The sequence below is a fragment of the Octopus sinensis genome, linkage group LG25, assembly GCF_006345805.1.
Source record: "Octopus sinensis linkage group LG25, ASM634580v1, whole genome shotgun sequence".
Taxonomy (NCBI): Eukaryota; Metazoa; Mollusca; class Cephalopoda; order Octopoda; family Octopodidae; genus Octopus; species Octopus sinensis.
In genome coordinates, this window is record NC_043021.1 from 27,201,575 (window position 1) to 27,222,710 (window position 21,136).

Genomic DNA, 21,136 nt, shown 5'->3' on the forward strand with positions numbered 1-21,136 from the left:
CTCACAAGGTTTTGGTCAGTCCAAGGCTATAATAAAAGACTTCTTGCTTAAGGTGCCATGCAATGGGACTGAACCTGCAACCATACGGTTGGGAAGCAAGCTTCTTACCACAGCCACAACTGCATCTCAATGATTTCTCATATTTTTGTTTTGTTTTGTTTAATTTTCAAACTGCAGGAGTGATTGTGTGGTAAGAAACTTGCTTCCTAACCACATCGTTCCAGGTTCAGTCCCACCTTGGGCAAGTGTCTTCTACTATAGCCTTGGGCCGACCAAAGCCTTGTGAGTGGATTTGATAGACAGAAGCCTGTCATATATATGTATGTATATATATATATGTGTGTGTCTGTGTTTGTTGCCCCACCATCGCTTGAGAACCGATGTTGGTGTGTTTACGTCCCCGTAACTTAGTGGTTCAGCAAAAGAGACTGATAGAATAAGCACTAGGCTTACAAAGAATAAGTTCTGGGGTAGATTTGTTCTACTAAAGGCAGTGCTCCAGCATGGCTGCAGTCAACTGAAACAAGTAAAAAGAATAAAAGAATTATTTAGAGTTATTTTGAATTTTATTACAGAAAAATAAATTCGTGTATTTGATGATGTTGGTTGAGGTTTCAATTCCACTTGTGAATTTACTTGAATTTTGATTGCTATCTTGTTTTCTTTTCATCTAATTTGGACTCTGGTTCCTTTGTCTGTGATTTATACTGTTGCCAGATAAAACTGATGGAGTCTTTCTCTAATATGATAACAGTTAATAGATTGGCAAGTAGACAGGTGCCGCCAATGACAACATGTACCAACCGATAGACGGGGCCTTTATCACAACAGAATAAAGTCTGAAAAACAAAAGAAAGAAAATGAGATATTTATTGGTGAAAACAAATTTTGTTGGAAGTTGAAAACAAGACATCAAGGAACATTGGACATAGATGAGGGTTTTGTGGATCAGATGGGGTTTGAAAAGCTACAAATTTTGACTTTCATAGACACAGACATAGCTGAATGGTTAAGAAGTTTGCTTCGAAACCCTGTGATTTTGGGTTCAGTCCCACTGCATGACACCTTGGGAAAATATCTTCTACTATAGCTATGGGTCAACAAAGGCTCAGCGGTGGTGCCCCAGCATGGCCGCGGCCTTCGGGATAAAGCATTTTTAAGGATTTAAGGAATAGATTTAGCAGACAGAAACCAGAGAAAGCCTGTCAGGTGTGTGTGTGCGTGTGCGTGCGTGCGTGCGTGTGTGTATGTGTGTGTGTGTGTGTGTGTGTGTGTGTGTGTGTGTGTGTATTACATCACAGGATGATTAGGAATCAGCATTATCTCCATACAAGTGATATTCATTTCCAATCTTTTTTGTGAAAGACATGTTTGGCCACATTAAATCTACCACAACAAATTCTGTCTGACCCATGCAAGCATGGAAAAGTTGACATGATGATGATGATGATACGAATTATTGTAACAGGTAGAGGTAAAGGTCCACCAAGGTTCAGTCCTCAGCCCTCTCCTATTTATCATAGTCCTCCAGGCAATAACAGAGGAATTCAAGACAGGATGCCCCTGGGAGCTCCTATATGCTGACGACCTTGCTCTAATTGCTGAGTCACAATCAGAACTAGAGGAGAAGTTTCAGGTGTGGAAGCAAGGATTAGAATCGAAGGACCTTAGAGTCAACCTAGCTAAAACCAAAGTCCTAATATGTAGGAAGGCAGGCAAATCACAAATCCCTTCAGGTAGATGGCCCTGCTCAATCTGTAGAAAAGGCATAGGTAGAAACGCCATAACATGCACCCAGTGTAAGCTATGGATACATAAGAGGTGCAGTAATATCAAAGGAAGGCTAAGCAGGAAGATAGTTTTTGTATGTGGCAGATGCTCAGGAGCAATAAACACTGGAAATGTGCAGAGACCAACTTCGGCCACATTCCAAGGAGAAAAACTAGAAGTAGTTGATAGCTTCCATTACCTAGGTGACCAAGTCAGTAGCAGGGGTGGATGTGCTGAAAGTGTAACTGCTAGAGTAAGAATAGCCTGGGCAAAGTTCAGAGAGCTCTTACCTCTGCTGGTGACAAAGGGCCTCTCGCTCAGAGTAATAGGTAGACTGTATGACGCTTGTGTATGAACAGCCATGCTACATGGCAGTGAAATATGGGTGGTGACTGCTGAGGACATGCGTAAGCTTGCAAGGAAGGAAGCCATTATGCTCCACTGGATGTGTAATGTCAGTGTGCATACCCGACAGAGTGTGAGTGCCCTGAGAGAAAAGTTGGGCATAAGAGGCATCAGATGTGGTGTGCAAGAGAGACGACTGCACTGGTATGGTCATGTGGTGTAAATGGAGGACAGCTGTGTGGAAAAGTGCCACACCCAAGCAGTTGTGGGAACTTTTGGAAGAGGTAGACCCAGGAAAACCTGGGATGAGGTGGTGAAGCACGACCTTTAAACATTAGGTCTCACCAAGGTAATGACTAGTGACCGAGACCTTTGGAAATATATATTGTACTTGAAGACCGGCAAATCAAGTGAGACCATAACCCATGGCCTATGCAAGCGGTGTAACCACCCGTGTCAGTGGAATGTTAAAGTACTATCTTAACGTGATCATTGTCAGGTCCGTTGACTGGCTCCCATGCCGGTGGCACATAAAAGTGTGAGCATTATCAGCACTACCTTATTGGCACTTGTGCCAGTGGCATGTGAAAAACAACATTTGAGTGAAGTCGTTGCCAGAGCCGCTGGACTGGCTCCTGTGCAGGTGGCACATAAAAAACACCATTTGAGCATGGCCATTGCCAGTACCGCATTACTGGCCCTCGTGCCGGTGGCACATAAAAGCACCCACTACCCGTTCGGGGTGGTTGGCATTAAGAAGGGCATCCAGCTGTAGAAACTCTGCCAGATCACACTGGAGTCTGGTGCAGCCATCTGGTTCGCAAGTCCTCAGTCAAACCGTCAAACCCAGGCTAGCATGGAAAGTGGACATTAAACGATGATGATGATGATGATGAATTTATTATTAAAATTCAGGGAACCTGGTCGTGGTTTGAATTGGTAAAAGATAATCTTTGAAAGTTTGTTGAAAATATGAAATTACAATATTTTGAGCACTCGTCTTTGTTTGACTCTTCCTGTATTAAATCATCTGTGACTGCACCTGCGTCTATGATACGTATTTTATGCTCTAGAGTGATATCAATCAATCATCATTATGATGGGTTCCTTTCAGACTCCATCTACCAAATCCACTAACAAGGATTTGATTGGCCAGGGGCTATAGTTGATGGAACTTGCCCAAAATTCTTAACCAAAAATGTTTCTCTCATGGTTTCAAGTGCATAGGGAAACAAAAAAATTGGCCAAAACCAGTCCAGGCCTCAGCAGTGATGAGTGGTGGGACTGAAAAAAAAAAATTCATAAATTTTCAAACATTTTCCTTTTTTTTTTGTGAAAAGGCAGGTGAAAAAAAGGTGTAGTGCTGTGTAGTGGAATTTATCCTGAAATCATGTGATTGAGAAACAATTTTCTAACCACCTGGCCATAAATGGATATATAAATGAACTTTTCTATATAAGCTCACCTCTGACAGACAGGTAAAACAGAACGATATACAGAAACCAATCAATATGAGAGGTCGAATTAACAAGGCACGAAGAGGTTGGACGGAACCATCTTGGAAATATTTCCAAATAAACCTGGCACTGCAACACAAAGAGAAAGACAATTAGTTTACAATGAGAAACAAGTGAAGCAGCGATCAACATGAATGGTGTCAATGACAATTATGGAAAGATAAAACCGACCAAACAGTAACATGGTCGAAGAGACCGAAAGCAATGTATCTGAAGAAGAGAAATAAAGCACAGGGTGAAAGGTTCACGGAGATTAACAATACTACAACCACCTATGCAGGCACAGGGGGCCCACTGCGTGGCACTTTGGGTAGGTGTCTTCCGCTATAGCCTCGAGCCAACCGAAGCTTTGTGATTGAATTCGGTAGGTGGGAGTTACTGCCGTGTGTGTATGTGTGCATGTAGCTGCTCAGTGCCTCTCCGAAAGAGAGAGAGAGAGGGATATATATATTCATATTCAAACAGACAGATGGATAGAGAGATCAGGCAGATATAGAAAGATTTATATCACTATCCAAATTTGCTTTTATCAAAAGAGAGTGAAGGATGGACAGAGGGATGATATATATATATATATATATATATATATATATATATACATACACACACACACATACACACACACTTCATCATAATCATTTAATGTCCGCCTTCCATGCTAGCATGGGTGGAACAGTTTCACAAGAGCCAACCAGGCCGAAGTTGAAGCCATACTTCTGTGACTGTTTTGGCAGGGTTTCCATGGCTGGATGCCCTTCCTTACACCAACCACTCTGCAGAGTGAACTTAGTGCTTTTAACATGGCACCACACACACACATCCATCCATAAACCAAACTTCTTTGGCACATCAGCCACCACGCAAGAAGACGATTGATTCTATGAACCAAGACTGGAAGCTTGTATTTTTGGTTTTAAGAATATAAGAGAAAGAAAACCAGAAGATGAAGAGGAGGAATACAACTCAATCAATGGAATACCTGTGTAGAATCCGAAGAAACATGTTAAGACAATTGGCCAGGATGAAACCAATGCTGCCGAGATAATGAGTGAAGAGCCAAGAGGCAGTGAGGAAGGAAACGGAGAAGATCAACATCATATTGTTGTATCTGAGGAAAAAGAGAAAAGAAATTGCATCAGACAAAATTTATTTGTTTTTTTTTAAGTTCTTCTTTAAATGTTTATTTTCTTCAACTATGTATTCTTTCTTTTGTTTTATTTTTTAATTTTTTTTATTTGTGTCAGTCATTGGACTATGACCAAGCTGCAGCACTGGGTTGAAGGGTGGAGTCAATCAAATCAAGTTCAGAACATCTTTTTTTCCCTCTAAATCTGGTATTTAGTTTATTGGCCCCTTTTACCAAACTGCATGGTTGTCAGGCAGTGGCACCGGGCCAAGCACAAAGACACACACATATTAACTCCCAAAGAGTTGGTAGTTACAGTGACCATTCCAGATATGTTCCAGTCTCATTTGACCTCATCAGTGGAGTAAAAAATGTTGATGCAAGATCTTAGATTAATTTCCAGATGATACGGACTTGGTGCAAAAATAAAATAAAACCACTGATGAGTTTAAACCTAAAAAAATCAGTGTGACTGCTATGAAATGGTTAATTCGTTAACAATGACGTTAATGAGAAAAAGCCAATAAGTAGTGCAGTCAACAACAAATGAACTGAATAATCTAAACAAAGTTATCCAGTGTTGAACGGTGATGGAGATGAGAATAATGAGAAATAAAATTATATAAAAAAAAAAATCCAACCAGATTAGGTAACTAACCGATCGACTTCTTTTTTGCTCATAACAGCAAATACAAAGGACTCTGAGACACCATTCACAGCGATGATCAAAACGTAAACGGTATACCAGCGAAGAAGAACCGGACCTGGTAAAAGAATGAGACATCATAATCAGTTGTTTCAAGTTTGTTTCCCCTGCTAATATAGACTGGATGCTTCAACAGGATCCAGTGTCTTGAAGGACCAAGCCGTGCTCCAATCACTCATATTTGACATGGTTTCTACAACCAGACGGACGCCCTTCCTGGTGCCAACCAATTTACAGAGTGGATTGAGTCCTTTTTTTGTTTGTTTCATGGCACCAGTAAGAGTCCCTGAAACTGAAAGGGAGAAGAGAGAGAAGGGAGTGGCTTCATGCAATTTGTAAGCTTAAAATATAATCCAAGAAACAGGAAGAAGTGATTGGGGTGTGAGATGCAGGGTGGCGGTTTCAATTCCCAGCTGTGCATTGTGGTCTCTTCATTTCACATTGTTCCAGTCTACTTACCTGTAAATGGGTCATCCTGTGATGGATTGGCATACAAAGGTGAAACGATGACTCAGGAAAATCACCTGAATGGAGGACTCATAAGCCATGTTTTATATTCAACAATCAAAAGGATGAATGGTACAACCTGTACCTTGAACCATGGCTGGTTGGGATTCGTTCAACCATGTCAAAGCTCAAAAATCAGGAGGAGATTCAGATCTCAGATTTGTTGGATGCCAACTGTTTACAGAATAGATTGGATGCTTTTTCATGGAACCAGTTCTAGTGAAGTCACCTTGTAAGACTAAAGGGACACACCCCAATTGACTGAGAAGAAAAACAATGGAAAGTTTTCATTGGGTCTCAAGGAGGCAAAGTGTCTGAGTTCCTTTCGAGTGTTGGGCCCCACGGAGGCAATGGCCAAGTCTATTTGGCATCATGTCGTGCTTGGGAAGAAGAAGACCCATCAAATCAAGTAAAAATCACAGTTGTGGCAGATACCAGTGTCCTGCAAATGGCACCCATGTCAGTGGCACGTAAAAGCAGCCATTACTCTCTCAGAGTGGTTGGCCTTAGGAAGGGCACCCACCCATAGAAAACTATGCCAAATCAGACTGGAGCCTGGCACAGCCTCCCAGCCTGGTCCAACCCATGCCAGCATGGACAACAGATGTTAAATGATGATGACCATCATCATCCTAATCATCATTATATACCTGTTTGTCCACCTGTTTTACCTGGTGTTGGATAGACAGGTAGTCTTCAGTGTCTTGCTGCTTATGAATATTTCCCTCATTCGGTTCTTCCCTTCTTCCTCATCTCCTCCTCTGCATGTTCTTCCCATTTGCATTCCTTGATGCTTCTACACTTTTCACCTTTCACATCAAAATAGGTTTTATTCATCAGCAACGTCTGATCAGCTCTATTCAAAGAAAAACAAAAAACCACAATGATGCCCTTTCCTTATCTCGCACTATTTACAGTGATTCAAACCCAGAATAAATTAATCTTTACTCCTTCTGTTACCATATTTCTGCAGACATATGCTGCCTTTATCATAATTAATTGGGTGTTTGGAACATAAATTAACATGAAATTAGCATAAATTAACATAAAGGAAGGTGTTAATGGAGATTGCTTGAAAACAAAAGTTTTCTGTCACAGAACTAGGGTCAGTCTCGGGCAAATTGGAAAAGGTTAACCTTTTTGCTACCATATTTCTGTAGACATACTCTGCTTTTGTTTCATGTTGATTTTGAAAATAATGAAGTATTTAGTAAAAATAATTTTGTTATAATAAAAATTGAAACTTTGATGGAAGATTAGGATTCAGATCCCATTTAAAACATATCCAGATTGTTTGTTGTTCAACAGAGTAGAATAGGTGGAGGTTGGTGACAGGAATGAGATGTGGTGTCACCTGGTGGACAGTTAATGCAAGGGAAATAATCATTTCTTTCTAATATTTGGTGGGATTAGAAGTTTCAATTTGAAATTAAGGAATTTTAAGACGGGGAAAAAAAAAGATGCATAGAATGCCCACGTTGACTTTTTTCTTTTTTTGCTTATCAGAAATTAAGAATTTTTAGCCAAGAATCATTGTATCCAGTTGTAATAACATTTAAAAAGAACTTTCAAATTTACAAATAGGAAAAACTTATGTAGCCATGGAAATATGAAAAAAAAAAAAAAAGCATAAAAGAGATGGTGAGAGAAAATTAAAAGAGGAAAATGAGGAGAAAGAATTTCTTGTTGCTGACCTGATGATGAGCTGAGCATTGACCCTCCATACATGTCCAACGCAAGGAAAGAGTAGGAATAACCATAGACCAAGATAGTCAGCCCTATAAGGGTCACTCCAGTCAAGAGGATTCTTAATACAGTTGCTGCCATTCTTGCAGATTCCTGAAAAGGAAAGAGTAGATTCTAAGGTCCACAGAACTACACACAAACATATCTGAATCCATGTACAAATGTACACATCATCATCATCATCATCATTTCACATTGGTTGTCCATGCTGGCATCGGCTGAATGGGTCGGACAGGATACAAAAGGTCGGTGAAGCACGTCATGTTCCAGTGTCTCACTTTTGACAGGGTTTCTATGGCTGGATGCCCCTTCTTAGCACCAACAATGACACAGGGAGTAGTCCTGGGGAGGGGGAAGAGGGCTCTCTTCCAGGTGATGAGAAGCTGGAGAAAGAATACAGGGATAGAAACAGGTGTCTTGCAGTAAAAGAAATGCATGGTAAACCACCCAGGTGGAAAGTGAGTGTGGGGGGTGATGGTTGGTGGAGGGGAGAGAGAGAGAGAGAACGAAAATGGTGAAAAAGAAGTGATGAGGCATACAAGCAAATTAAAGGTAAGTGTATAAAGGCAGAGAGGGTTGGAGGGTGGGTAAGTTTGTAAGATGTGAAAGATGAGTGGAATACAGTGAGTGATTACAGGTAGAGGCAGAAGGTGTTTTGAGGATATTTTGTGGGAGAAAGAGAGAGGAAGAGAGTCGTGGGAGTGAGGTTTGTCAGAGACAGAATGCTTGCTAGGGGATGGACCTAAACAACATCGCTTTGTGGCTTTTGTTTTATTTAGCTGGATAGGTCTCTTCAAGCACAGCAAATCCCCAGTCGTCTCAGTCCTTTGTCATCTCCTTTGTGAGGCTCAACATCTGAAGATCATTTTTCTACCACTTTGTCCCATGTCTTTTAAAGATTCCCTCCACGTCTAGAGATCAGCACCTCTTTATGTAGCTAGCCTCATCCATACACATGAGACCATACCAGCACAGTTTTCTCCCTCACACTCTACATGTGATGCCTCTGACACCTAATTTTTCTTCCAGCATATTTATACACTGTTTTACATGTTCACTGACATCCAGCAAAGCATGCTGGCTTCAATTCTCCCAAGCCTTCACATGTCTCCTGTAGTCACAGCCCACATTTCACTCACATGCAAGCATCATACAATGTGCATTTCACTCTGACGGAGAGGCCTCTTGCTACCAATAAAGGTGATAGCTCTCTGAACTTTGTACAGTAAGCTCTTCCAGCCAATATATATATGTATATATATATATATATATATATCATCATCATCATCATCATCATCGTTTAACGTCCGCTTTCCATGCTAGCATGGGTTGGACAGTTCAACTGGGGTCTGGGAAGCCAGGAGACTGCACCAGGCATCAGTCTGATCTGGCAGTGTTTCTACAGCTGGATGCCCTTCCTAACGCCAACTACTCTGTGAGTGTAATGGGTCCCTTGTTAACAATTAACACGGAAAAAAATAGATAAATAGTTACCAGGGTAGCAAAAAATTTAATGCAGGTGTAATTCAAATACTTTTACTTCCGATATATGTTTTGAAGATATCACTGATATTATTCCAAATCAGTGGAATTATATATATATATATATATATATATATATATATATATATATATGTGTGTGTGTGTGTGTGTAGAACATGAGTTGATATATATATAAGGAGAATAAGCCAAGGGAGAAAATGCTAAAATAATTTTATCATGAAAAACATTTTAGTACCGGTTTCAGCCTTGGTAACTTTTTCAACTTAGAGTAAAGCAGGTACTAAAATATTCTTCACGATAAAATTATTTTAGCATTTTCTACCTTGTCTTATTTTCCTTATATATATACACACACACACACACATATATACCCAACAGTTTCTATAGCCAGAAGTACTCCCTGTCGTCAACCTTCACTTGTTACTAAGATAATATTTCCCCATGGCTGGACGTGGTTTTTACAGAATATTGGAAACAAACAACCCCGCACATATGACAGTGATGCTCGTTTACAGCTGTTGTGTTATGCAAAGTGAAGACAAGGAGACACAAACCTTTGATTGTTGCTTCAGGGTTTTACCACGGAACAGCAGCTGAGAGAAAAACAGGTAGCTGCTCTCTTCTATGGGGCAAAAGAGAAACCTCGGCACCAGCGAACCAAGATTATGAATGATGTCATAGATTCCTGTAAGAAATCAAAAATACAAACATGTCAGATTTTCTTTCTTTTTGTTTTGTTTATTCAGTCAATAATTCCTAGAACTGACTTCTTCTCAATTTTATGTTTTTTCATCATATTTCTTGGGTTCAGTTCCACTGTGTGGCACCTTGAGCAAGTGTCTTCTAATAAAGGCTCTGATGAACCAAGGCCTTATGAGGTGGGGATTTGATAGACAGAAACTGAAAGAAGCCTGCTGTGTGTGTGTGTGTGTGTGTGTGCACCTCTGTCTTGGCATCAAACAATGGCTGTAGGTGAACATCACGACTATACAAGCTATGGTGAACCTTTTTCTAATCTTCAGTGAAAAACATGTCTAGCTATCTGGAAACAGGTAAGGGTTGGTGACAGGAAGGGCATCCAGGCATCCCTAGACTAGGGCAGAGAGGTAACAGGCTACGATTTGTGAAGATAATATTCGAATTGTTATAGGTTAACCCTTTGATACTAACCCATTTAAGACTGGCCTTGGTACTACGATACAAATTCTCTGTTTTAAATTAAATTAAGGCATTCTGTTAAAACTTCATGTTCCAAACATTAGCTCAATAATGACAAACGAATGTCTAGAGCAGTAGTTTTCAACCAGGGTTCCACCAGTACAGTCCAGGGGTTCTGCAAGAAGTTACAAAACTGCTAAAATCGGCAGTAATTTTTAATTCTCTTGTGCAGATATGTGTGCATAAGACTATTAAATTATTGCACAGGGGTTGCTCGAGCCAGTGGAATGTTTCCTTGGGGTTCCGCTCCAGCAAAAAGTCTGAAAAGCACTGGTCTAGAGAAATATAGTAAGAACAGACTTGAAGCGATCTAAATGAACAGCTTCCATTTCAACTTCCTGTCAGTTTATGTTCCAAACACCAGCTTAAGAATAACAAAGTTTATTTTAATAAATTTTTCATTGTTTTCAAAAATAATTGAAACAAAGTCAATTCTGTTACCATATTTCAACAGAAATATGGTAACAAAAGAGTTCGACATAACATAAAAGTAAGAATTACTTAAAGCTCTGCAAATCATGTTTTCCACTTACCTTGATCAGCGAAAGAAAGCACTTGGAAAATCGTCATAACATATTTCTCACCTGAAATACAAAAAACATTGCTTTTGTACCTTTTCAAAGCCACATAGCAGCAGAGATCAATCAAAATCAATCACTATGACTAATGACTTTATGCTTGATAAGTAAACTGCAGCTAGCTTGACCTGGCTCGTGCTGGCACCATTTAAAAAGCACCTGTACTGGTGCCAGGTAAAAGGTGTCCATCCTGGTGCCACATAAATAGCACCTTTGCCGGATCCACATAAATAGCACCATGCATAAAGCACCCACACTGGTGCCACATAAAAAGCGCCTGTGTTGTTTAGGAAGGGCATCCAGTCTTAGAAACCATGTGAAAACAGACAACTGGAGTCTGGAGCAGATCTCCAGTTCCATACCAGCATGGAAAACGGACCTTAAATGATGATAATGATGACGATTCTATAGTAAGCTATAATTTTTTAATGTTAGCATGGTTGGTGGTATTGGTGGTGGTAATGATGATGATGATGATGATGGTGGTGGTGCCAATGGTGACAATAGTGAATTACCTTCTGTAAGGATCTGTTTCAGGAAAGATTGCTTCATGAAGCTCCAAGTCAAACTGGTCAAGTCTCTGTTAATAAAGGGCTACAAGAGGGAAATATATATAATGTGTGTGTGTATATATATATATATATATATACACACACACATAGATAGATAGAAAGATAAATATAAATATACATTATATATCTTCACTATATATATATGTGTGTGTATGCGTGTGTCCAACCCATGCCAGCATGGGTTAAATGATGATGATGATATATATATATATACACACATAAAAAAAAAAAAAATATATATATATATATATATATACACATAAATATATATATATATATATATATATCTACACACACACACAAATATATATCTATATATTATCGATACAAACTTCAATAAACGTGTGAGAACAAGAGCTAACATTTTATTTAATAAAATGTCAAAAAGCTTGGTTCAAATTTTTTAAAACTGAGACGATTTTAAATTCTGAGATGTTTTTAGGAAGTGCTTTCTACAGTTTATATATTCTCGTTCTCCTTTTTCTCTCTCTTTTTTCTCTCCCTCATGTTACATTCTACCCCCCCCCCCGTTCCTTTACTCTCTCTCTCTTTCAATCTGATTTCCTTTGCTTTTTTCTTCACACATTTCTTTCTTCCTTCCACCCTTATTTTCTCCCTCATCCCTCCTCTTCATCATTTCACACCTTTTTTCCCCCCTTTATCACTCTCTTTCTCTCTCCCTCTGTCTCCTTTCCTTTCCCCCACCCTCCTGCCTTTCTTTTCTTACATTTTTCCTTCTCTCTTTCTACTCCTCCTTTCTTTACTCTCTCTCTCTCTCTCTCCCTATCCCTTATTCTTTTCCCTTTATCATTGTCATCATTTAACATCCATGGCATGGGAAACACATTTAACAGGACCCAGTGAATCCAAGGACTGCATCAGGGTCCAACATCTGCTTTGGAAGGGTTTTCTACAGCAGCACCCACACCCATCCTGACACCAACCACTTTACAGGGTGGAATGGATGCTTCTTTCATGACACCGGCATGACCAAGCCTGCAAGACCAAGAGATCCCTTTCAACTGGGCAGAGCCACAGTAAAGAAAGGGGTGACTTTAAGTTAGGAGCCGAGGGGGTTGAAGTATGAGAGAAGGGGGTAGAATAAGAGAAGAGACTTGCTGTAGAAGAGATGCACTGTACCTCACATTATAGAAAAGGTAGTTGCACCTCGTCCCATTGACTTCTCAATTACAGCCACTTCAACCCCATCCACCCGACCTTCAGTAATCCCCGAAGCCACAGGCATTTATTTATTTGTTTTGATGTTTGGACTTTTATCAAACCCCCAACTCCTTTCATTGAATGATTTACAGTATTATTACTTCAAAGTGAAATGTTTTGAAAAGTGGTGACATGAAACTCAGAATAAACAACTGTCAAAAATCCAGTTCTACCGTGTAGATATATAATACAATGACGGACTCTCCCATCATTAGATGGAGTACAAGCAGTGTTGCCAACTTAAAATCAGAATTTTATGCTAAATTGGCAACCCTGAGTACAAGGCAATTTTTGGCCGAACAACCAAACGGTTTGTTAAGAGAGAACAACTGATTCTCTCCCTTTGATGCTCCCAGCTTAGCACCAACCATTGTTGCCAGATTATGTTCCTTACTCGAAGAACTGATCATCACTTGAGACGTTCTATGTTTGAAAAGTTGTTCATAAACCGAAGTTCCACTGTATTTGTTTGGATCAAATATAACCTGGTGCAGCATCTTTCTACTGAAATCGTATCTATTCATTATACTCTGCTGCTTGCTATTAATATTAATTGATTAATTAATTCTATTCAGATTTTTTTTTGGTCAATATATACCATCTCCCACTTCATATATTTACTTGCTTTTGGAATCTTTTTATATCTCTTCTTATAAGTAGAGTCCAATCCATCTGAGACCACCTCTGATAGTTTAAAATAAATCTAAACTAAACCCTTCCATCGAAACTTGATGCTAATTTATGATCCAAACACCAGATTAATAAGGACCAGGCTATTCTACTAAATTCTTTGCTATTTTCAAAATTCCCTACAAAACAGGCCAGTGTATTTCAGCAGAAATATTTTAACAGAAGGGTTAAAGTGGTCGAAGTTAAAACCTTCCATCAACAATTCCACCATGTTAATCCATGTTCCAAACACAAGTTTAATAACGACAAAGTTATTTTATTAAATTCTTCATTTTGAAAACTAAATGAAACAAAGGCTCTCAGTTGAGATTTGGCACCAAAAAGGTTAAGTGACCTTGAATCACTAAGTCCCATACCTGGTTCTGAAGAAATTTTGGGAAAAAATCTCTGAATGTTTTCAATGGGAAATCTTTGTTGTCCTTCCGTTGTTGAATGTAGAATATAAAGAAGACATAAAATGCTCCCACATAGACTGTCATGGAAAGCACCTGGAGAAATAAGGAGAGACAAGAAACAGTGCATCGTATGGATAAATTCAAATGGCAGGAGAGTTCCTTATGCAATATCATAGGAAAACAATCGGAAAGCATTGGACAAAAACTATACAAAGGTTTCAAATTCTGGTATAAAACCAGCAATTTTAGAGGAAGGAATAGTTTGCTTATATTGGCGCCAATGCTTAACTGATAATTATTTCATCAACCCCTGAAAGGGATGAAAGGTAAAGTCAACTGCAGTGGAGTTTGAACCCCAGAATGTAAAACCAGAAGAAATGCTGCTAAGCAGTTTGTCAAGCAGGCTAACGATTCCATCAGCTTGCCATTTTTATATAAAACTATATAATAGACATGAATGAATTGTAAACAAATGTTATGGTGAAATATTTTAGGATAATGGCACTCAGACATGGCTGTATAGTTAAAAGATTTGCTTCCCAATCTTGTGTTTCAGGGTTCAGTCCCACTGTGTGACACCTTGGACAAGTGTTCTCTGTTACTATAGCCCCAGGCCAACCAAAGTCATGTCAGAGGATTTGGTTTCGATATCAATTTTGTGCTATCCAACTAAAGTTTGGAAGCCTTCAATTTCTGGTGCCTTCTTTCTATAAGAGGGATACCCCCTTCACCTACTTGGGTCTCCATGACAAAGGGTCTTGGAAACCATTTGGCACACCTGTTGTTTTCCATGCAATGACTTATTGTTGAAGGAAACCAGCAGGGATCATGCACCATCCAGGTTCTAACAAGACTTCCTTTCTTCATGGGTCTTGAAGTTCTGCTGATATTAGGGAATCAATTTGATTGGAAAGCACCGTATTCATTAACTAGACCAAAACCACACACACACACAAACAATAATAATATTCTATGTACATGTATATTCAGAGAGAATTAATGGTGAGATCAGCTTACCTGAGCTAATGAAAATATAATGAGTCCTAAATGTGGTTTATAGATAACGAGGAACATCGTTAAGGCAGCTTTAACAATGAGAAGCAGGCCTTCCATTAACACCTGTAGAGAGATATTTATCATGATCATCATCATCAACATCATTATCATCATGTCTATGTATATTTTTTCATGCAAACTTGGGTTGGAATGGTTGTCATAGTCCAAGGAACAGGGATCAGAATCTAAATGGAATGGTAGAGTAAAGGAAAGGAGAGAAAGGTGGTGAAAAGTGCCAGGGCATACCCTCAAGGTATGGAGGGTATAATGTAAGTGGCAGGGTATTGCCAAAGAAGCATAATGGTCAAGAGTAGTGCAGTGACTGGTGAAAATCAGGGTGTATAGAGGGAGTGGGGCAATACGGGAGCAGGGTGGTGGGGACAGGATTGGGGAGTGAGAGATAAGCATTGTGTATGAAGAGGAAATGTGAGGAAGAGAAGAGATGTAGTTTGGTTTGTTGGGGTAGGGTGTGTGGAAGGTTTTATTGTTACGTGTGGGTGGAAAACAGCGTTTCTAGAACTCAGTTTTGCTGATGTGGGTGGATCATCTCAAGAACCTCATAATGCCAAACATCTCAATCCAATCCATTGTCATTTCCTCCATGAGACCAAACGATATGTATGTATGTATGTATGTATGTATGTATGTATGTATGTATGGTGTTTGAAGTGGTGTACAGATTTTGTATATTGAGAAAAAGGAGGCAGTCAGAATTTTGGATAATTCTTTATTAGTGCTTTCATTCATTTATCAAACTCGTCAAGACAAAGTCAAAATGGTAAAAAAATACACACACATACAGACACACATACACATACACACACACACACACATACATACATACATACATACATACATACACACACATACATACACACACACACACAGCCTGTTATCAGGGCTTCTGTGTAAAAGTCTTCACAAGTTTCATTTATTCGATTCCATCTAATTTATATCTGTCTAAAAGTCTTGCTAACGATAGTAACATTGGTAACTAGGGTGGCATCAACAATTTGCATGGCAGATGATGTCCCGATTCCACAGAGTTTATCATTTCCCCTTCCTGTCCTTTTCTAAGTGAGTCATTTTTAACAAGAAATTAAAACAAAATATCAATAAAAATATCTCTTATAGAAAGGTGCCAATTACTTACCTTAAGTTTGACAAACATAAACGCTTGTGTAATCACCCAGAGAGGTTGAGCAATTACCTCAATGACTGTTGATGCAGCAAAGGCAAACACTCCTATACTGTAGTGAGGTACAATTAAGGGATCGGGTCTTTGAAGTAGGTGGAGCCATATTGCACCCAAGGCAGTGCTAGCAACAGCAGCACAAGGAACACTGGAAGCAAGGTGATGGTAAATATACATTTATTAACTACAAAACTGAAAACAAAGGACAATTCTTCAGAAAAGTCATTTTCATTCTGAAATAAATTTTGTCTTTTAAAAATATAAGAGGAAATAATAAATAAAATCACATTGATGGTTATTTTCACTATTTTAGACTGAAATGATTTTTGTTAGGATGAGATAAGCAGCAGCAGCAGTAGTATTAGTAGTTTACTCACGTCAGCCACAACAAATTAATGACTTGTGTCCACGAAGTTTTCCCTGCATGACTCAAACAGGCTCGGTTGAACGCTTCCCGTGAAATAAATATACCAGTGCTGTACAGCAGAGTTAGTCTACAGGGGATAAAAAGAAAAACAAACAAAACTTAAAACAATGTAATGAGGTCACATGACCAATTCAAACAGTACAAAAGCGATGATGATGATGATGATGATGGAGACATCAATTTTAGCTCCATTCCATCATTTAGATGTGGTGGTGGTGGTGGTGGTGGATGAGTGGAAGATGTAGACTTGGTGGGATAAATATGGTTTCAGGTCCAAAGAATTGAAGGAAAAGGAGTTTAGGGAATTCATCCTCATCATTTTAATGTCCACTTTTCCATGCTTTTTACTACTACTACTACTACTACTACTACTATACTAGCACCACTATTGTCATTTCACTTGCTCCAGCTAATTCAGTAAGAGAGAACAACCTGTTGTCAAGGACCTCACAGGTACTTAACATCCAAACACCAATCTAAAAATCCTTGCTGTCCCCAACAAAGCAGTTTTCTGAGCATCTTCTACTTTCATGTCAATTCCAATTTCACCAACAAATTTCTCAAAATTGGTTGTTAATGTTCCATTATTATTATTGTTATTATTATTTGATGAAAGTTCTCAACTTAGTCTGCTGGGTGTGATGGAAAATGCCATGTTAATACATGGCGTTTGTTTATTGGTTATGCTTCAAGAATCCTACAGAGAACTCTTGCAGTTCTAAGCAATGGCTGATTTTTGTAGGTCTTCTAGCCTTACATTTATTTTTGAGCCAGGTTGGTTGACCCTGACGGTTTGACCAGAGCTGGCAAGCTGCACCAGACTCCACTCTGTTTTGACATGGTTTCTACAGGTGGATGCCTCTTCCTAGCGCCAACCACTCTGTAGAGTGTGCTGAGTGCTTTTACATGGGACCGCATGGGTGCTTTTACGCGGCACTACATGGATGCTTTAGGTGGAACCATCACGAGTGCTTTACACCACCTGAGGGACCAGTCTTAACACTTTTGCTGCAGAGTACAGCAAGGCACCAGGTATCTCCGTCCTTTGTCATCTCACCTGAAAGGTTCAGCATCCTGAGATTGTTCTTCAGCACTTCATCCCATGTGATTCCTGGGTCTTCCACTTCCACGTGCTCCATCTACTTTGTTCTAAGTTCAGATTCCACTGAGGCTGACTTTACCTTTCATCCCTTCAAGATCAATGAGTACCAATTAAGCCCTGGAGTTGACATAATTGAACCCCCACCTGCACCCTCTAAAATTCCAGGCTTTGTGCCTATAGTAGAAAAGTGAGCCAGCAGAATCGTTAGCACCCCAGGCAAAATGCTTAGCATTTCTTTGAGGTCTCCTTTGCTTTTCATCCTTTTGAGGGCAATAAAAATAAAGTACCAATTGAGTACCTGGGCCAATGTACCAGCTTTCCCTGTCAAATGTAATGCTTATCTATTCACAATATTTTGAATTAATCATAGCTTTGAGATTTTGATGATGTAGTCATCTTCTTTTGGACTAACATTGTGGGTAGGTGTGAAAGACCAGATACGACCAGTTTTTACATAAAACATGTAGAATATTTAGGCCAGATATGGCCAGTCTAAATGCTAAAGGATTAATTACTTTATAATCTGACAACCATCAATTAATAATACATACACAACTACTCTTCTTTTACGATCTTAATATCACCTCAATGCCTTCAACATCACACTTTATCTAAGTTATTTATGTAAATTATAATTACAATAAAGATAATGATTATTATTTTAACATTAAATCAAATAAATCACAGGTTCCTTCTACTTTCAGCACTTTTTATGCAGATGTCATCTTCCAGGTACACAACACCTGTTCATACCTACACTATCCTCTCTTGATCAATATCTGATTTTGTTTATATAGATCACTTTAAAAGAAGAAGCTTGTATCACAAGATTAGGGATGGCCTCAATTGGATTCATATCAAAATAGTCAAACAACAAACAAAATATACATTGAGTCTTGCAAAATTTATAAATTGATTATTACAAAATTATTAGAATTATCCAACTTTTTTTATTTATAGGAGAAACAAGAAACTAACCTGACATTAACAACGCCCAGCATGTCTCGAGAGATGTAGTGAAGAATGAAAGCATTCAGTATAAATGTCAAAATCCGAGTGCTTAGCTGAGAAATAGACAAAATGATGCAATTATTTTAAAGACACATTTGCATATTAATGATGTCTTCTTTTACAAAAACACAGCTGAGTGTTTAGTCTTTCAGTATTGGTCTAACTTAGACTAGAAAGTTCTAGCATTCTAGACTTCTTCATAATGGATTAATAATTTAGAAGAAACAGTTCCAGTTCCAAAATTGTGGTAAAGATTCAGTTAATGATGAATGATTTTTGTTGTTTAGTGGATCAACACTGATGAATGCCATTATGTATTTGTCTGAGCCATAATAATAATAATAATAATCCTTTCTACTAAAGACACAAGGCCTGAAATTTGGAGGGAAGGGGCTAGTTGATTACAGCAACACTAGTTTCTCACTGGTACTTAATTCATTGACCCCTAAAGAATGAAAAGTTGACTTCAACAGAATTTGAACCCAAAATGTAAAGAGAGATTAAATGCTGTCAAGAATTTTGCCTGATGAGCTGACAATTCTGCCAGTTGGCCACCTTAATAATAATAAAGGCACAAGGCCTGAAATTTATGGGGAGGGGACAAGTTGATTGCATTGACCCCCAGTGTTCAACTGGTACTTAATTTACCGACCCCAGAAGGATTAAAAGCAAAGTCGACCACAGTGGATTTTGAACTCAGAAGGTACATCTATCTTCCTCATAAAATCAAAGCCACAATATTTCAAGTAGATTGTTCACAGCAGTTCATTGCATGTAGGAGAATGATTCCTATAACACCTGAAAGGAGTCCCCTACCAGTTGTCGTTGCTGTGTGTCCCCTTTTCTCTCTCTACTGCATTCATTCTAGGATCAACACTGGCGAGACTTCACTAAATATCGGTTTTAAATTTTGGCAGAAGGCCAGCAATTTCGGTGAGAGGGGCGTGAAGTCGACTACATCAACCCCAGGGCTCAACTTTATTAACCCCCGAAAGGAAGAACAGCAATATCGAACTCAGAACGTTAAGACGGAGAAAATGTTGCTAAGCATTTTGCCCGGCGTGCTAACGGTTCTGCCAGCTCACCGCCTTTTAGAGACGTACCGCAATATTCTTTTCTACTGTAGGAACAAGGCACAAAAGTTTGGGAGGAGAGGGCGCAAGTCGATTATATCGACCCCCAGTACGCAACTAGTACTTAATTTATCGACTCCGAAAGGATGAAAGGCAAAGTCGACCTCGGCGGAATTTGAACTCAGAACGTAGCGGCAGACGAAATACCTATTTCTTTATTAGCCACAAGGGGCTAAACAGAGAGGATAAACGGATTAAGTCGATTACATCGACCCCAGTGTGTAACTGCTACTTATTTAATTGACCCCGAAAGGATGAAAGGCAAAGTTGACCTCGGCGGAATTTGAACTCAGAACGTAACGGCAGGCGAAATACTGCTAACGGTTCTGCCAGTTCGCGGCCGCCTTACGTAGCTAAATATTGCGGGATATTTGATTCAACACTCAATCGTTTCTATTACTTTACAGTGGATTTTATTTTAACCATTCATATTTAGACACAACATCAATAACAAAATAATTTCAATTTTCTAAACTTCGAGAAAACAGCTGTAATTTAATGTAAACAAAAACAGTAGTTGTTACATTATAAAAACAAAATAAGATACAAGTAAAACTAATAATTGAGTTCCTGGTCTCTTCGGGGAATATATTCGTTAATTCTATTATCCATTTATATTTAATTCCAAATATATTTAGAGGATTAAGGATTTGGATTAAGAAACAGGTCAGGAGTAAATTGGGACAAAACCGGTCGGCAAAGGAAGAAGTATGGTAAATAAAGTGGTATTTAATACCTGCAGAATGATATTATAGGATGCGGCTTTAGCAGCTCCTGAGAGTAGATTTGAAGCTTTCATCTTCCTTTAAATCTCGGTAGTTTTTGGTTAATATTGAAAAGTTTATTAATTAAACGAGAAAAACACGGCAGACGACTTCCATGTTGTTGGAAGGTCGCTTAAAACATGTGTCAATAATAAAACTTTAGCATATTTCTTTTTACAAAATAAAAAAAAGGAAAACAAAGAAATATTGATTTTAAAATATTTAATAGAAATTTAAATTTGTAAATAATTCTTCACTAGCCAGTACTTATATTTGGCCAACTTTTTCTGATTACATAAGCGACGTTTCAATTAAGGAAGCACTTGCTTTCATCCTTTAACCACGGAAAACTTGTTATGTTGTCGTTCTCGCTGCCGGTTTATATGGAAATCTTTCTTTTTTTTTTTACGAAAGGCAAACATCATTTATCTATTAAATACAGTATTCATGAAACGAAACAAAAATTATTTCTTTAACTGTAGGCGTTGGTTTCGCTGTGTAATTAACTTCGCTAAGCAACAAGTTTTTGGGGTTCACTTGTCCCAGGTACCACG

The 21,136-nt window shown here is 38.8% G+C and overlaps 1 protein-coding gene across 1 annotated transcript; it reads right to left on the bottom strand.

Annotated features, from left to right (window-relative positions):
- Positions 1-552: 552 nt before the first annotated feature.
- Positions 553-20,710, bottom strand: LOC115224263 (protein RFT1 homolog). Its single transcript, XM_029795073.2, has 14 exons — positions 20,555-20,710; positions 18,653-18,738; positions 16,523-16,639; positions 16,104-16,293; positions 14,912-15,013; positions 13,856-13,987; positions 11,532-11,610; positions 10,972-11,022; positions 9,775-9,905; positions 7,666-7,810; positions 5,417-5,522; positions 4,612-4,740; positions 3,581-3,701; positions 553-839 (listed from the first exon to the last, which is right to left on the bottom strand). Exons 1-14 carry the CDS (start codon positions 20,615-20,617, stop codon positions 651-653), a joined length of 1,641 nt encoding a protein of 546 aa, XP_029650933.1. The 5' UTR covers positions 20,618-20,710; the 3' UTR covers positions 553-650.
- Positions 20,711-21,136: the final 426 nt, after the last annotated feature.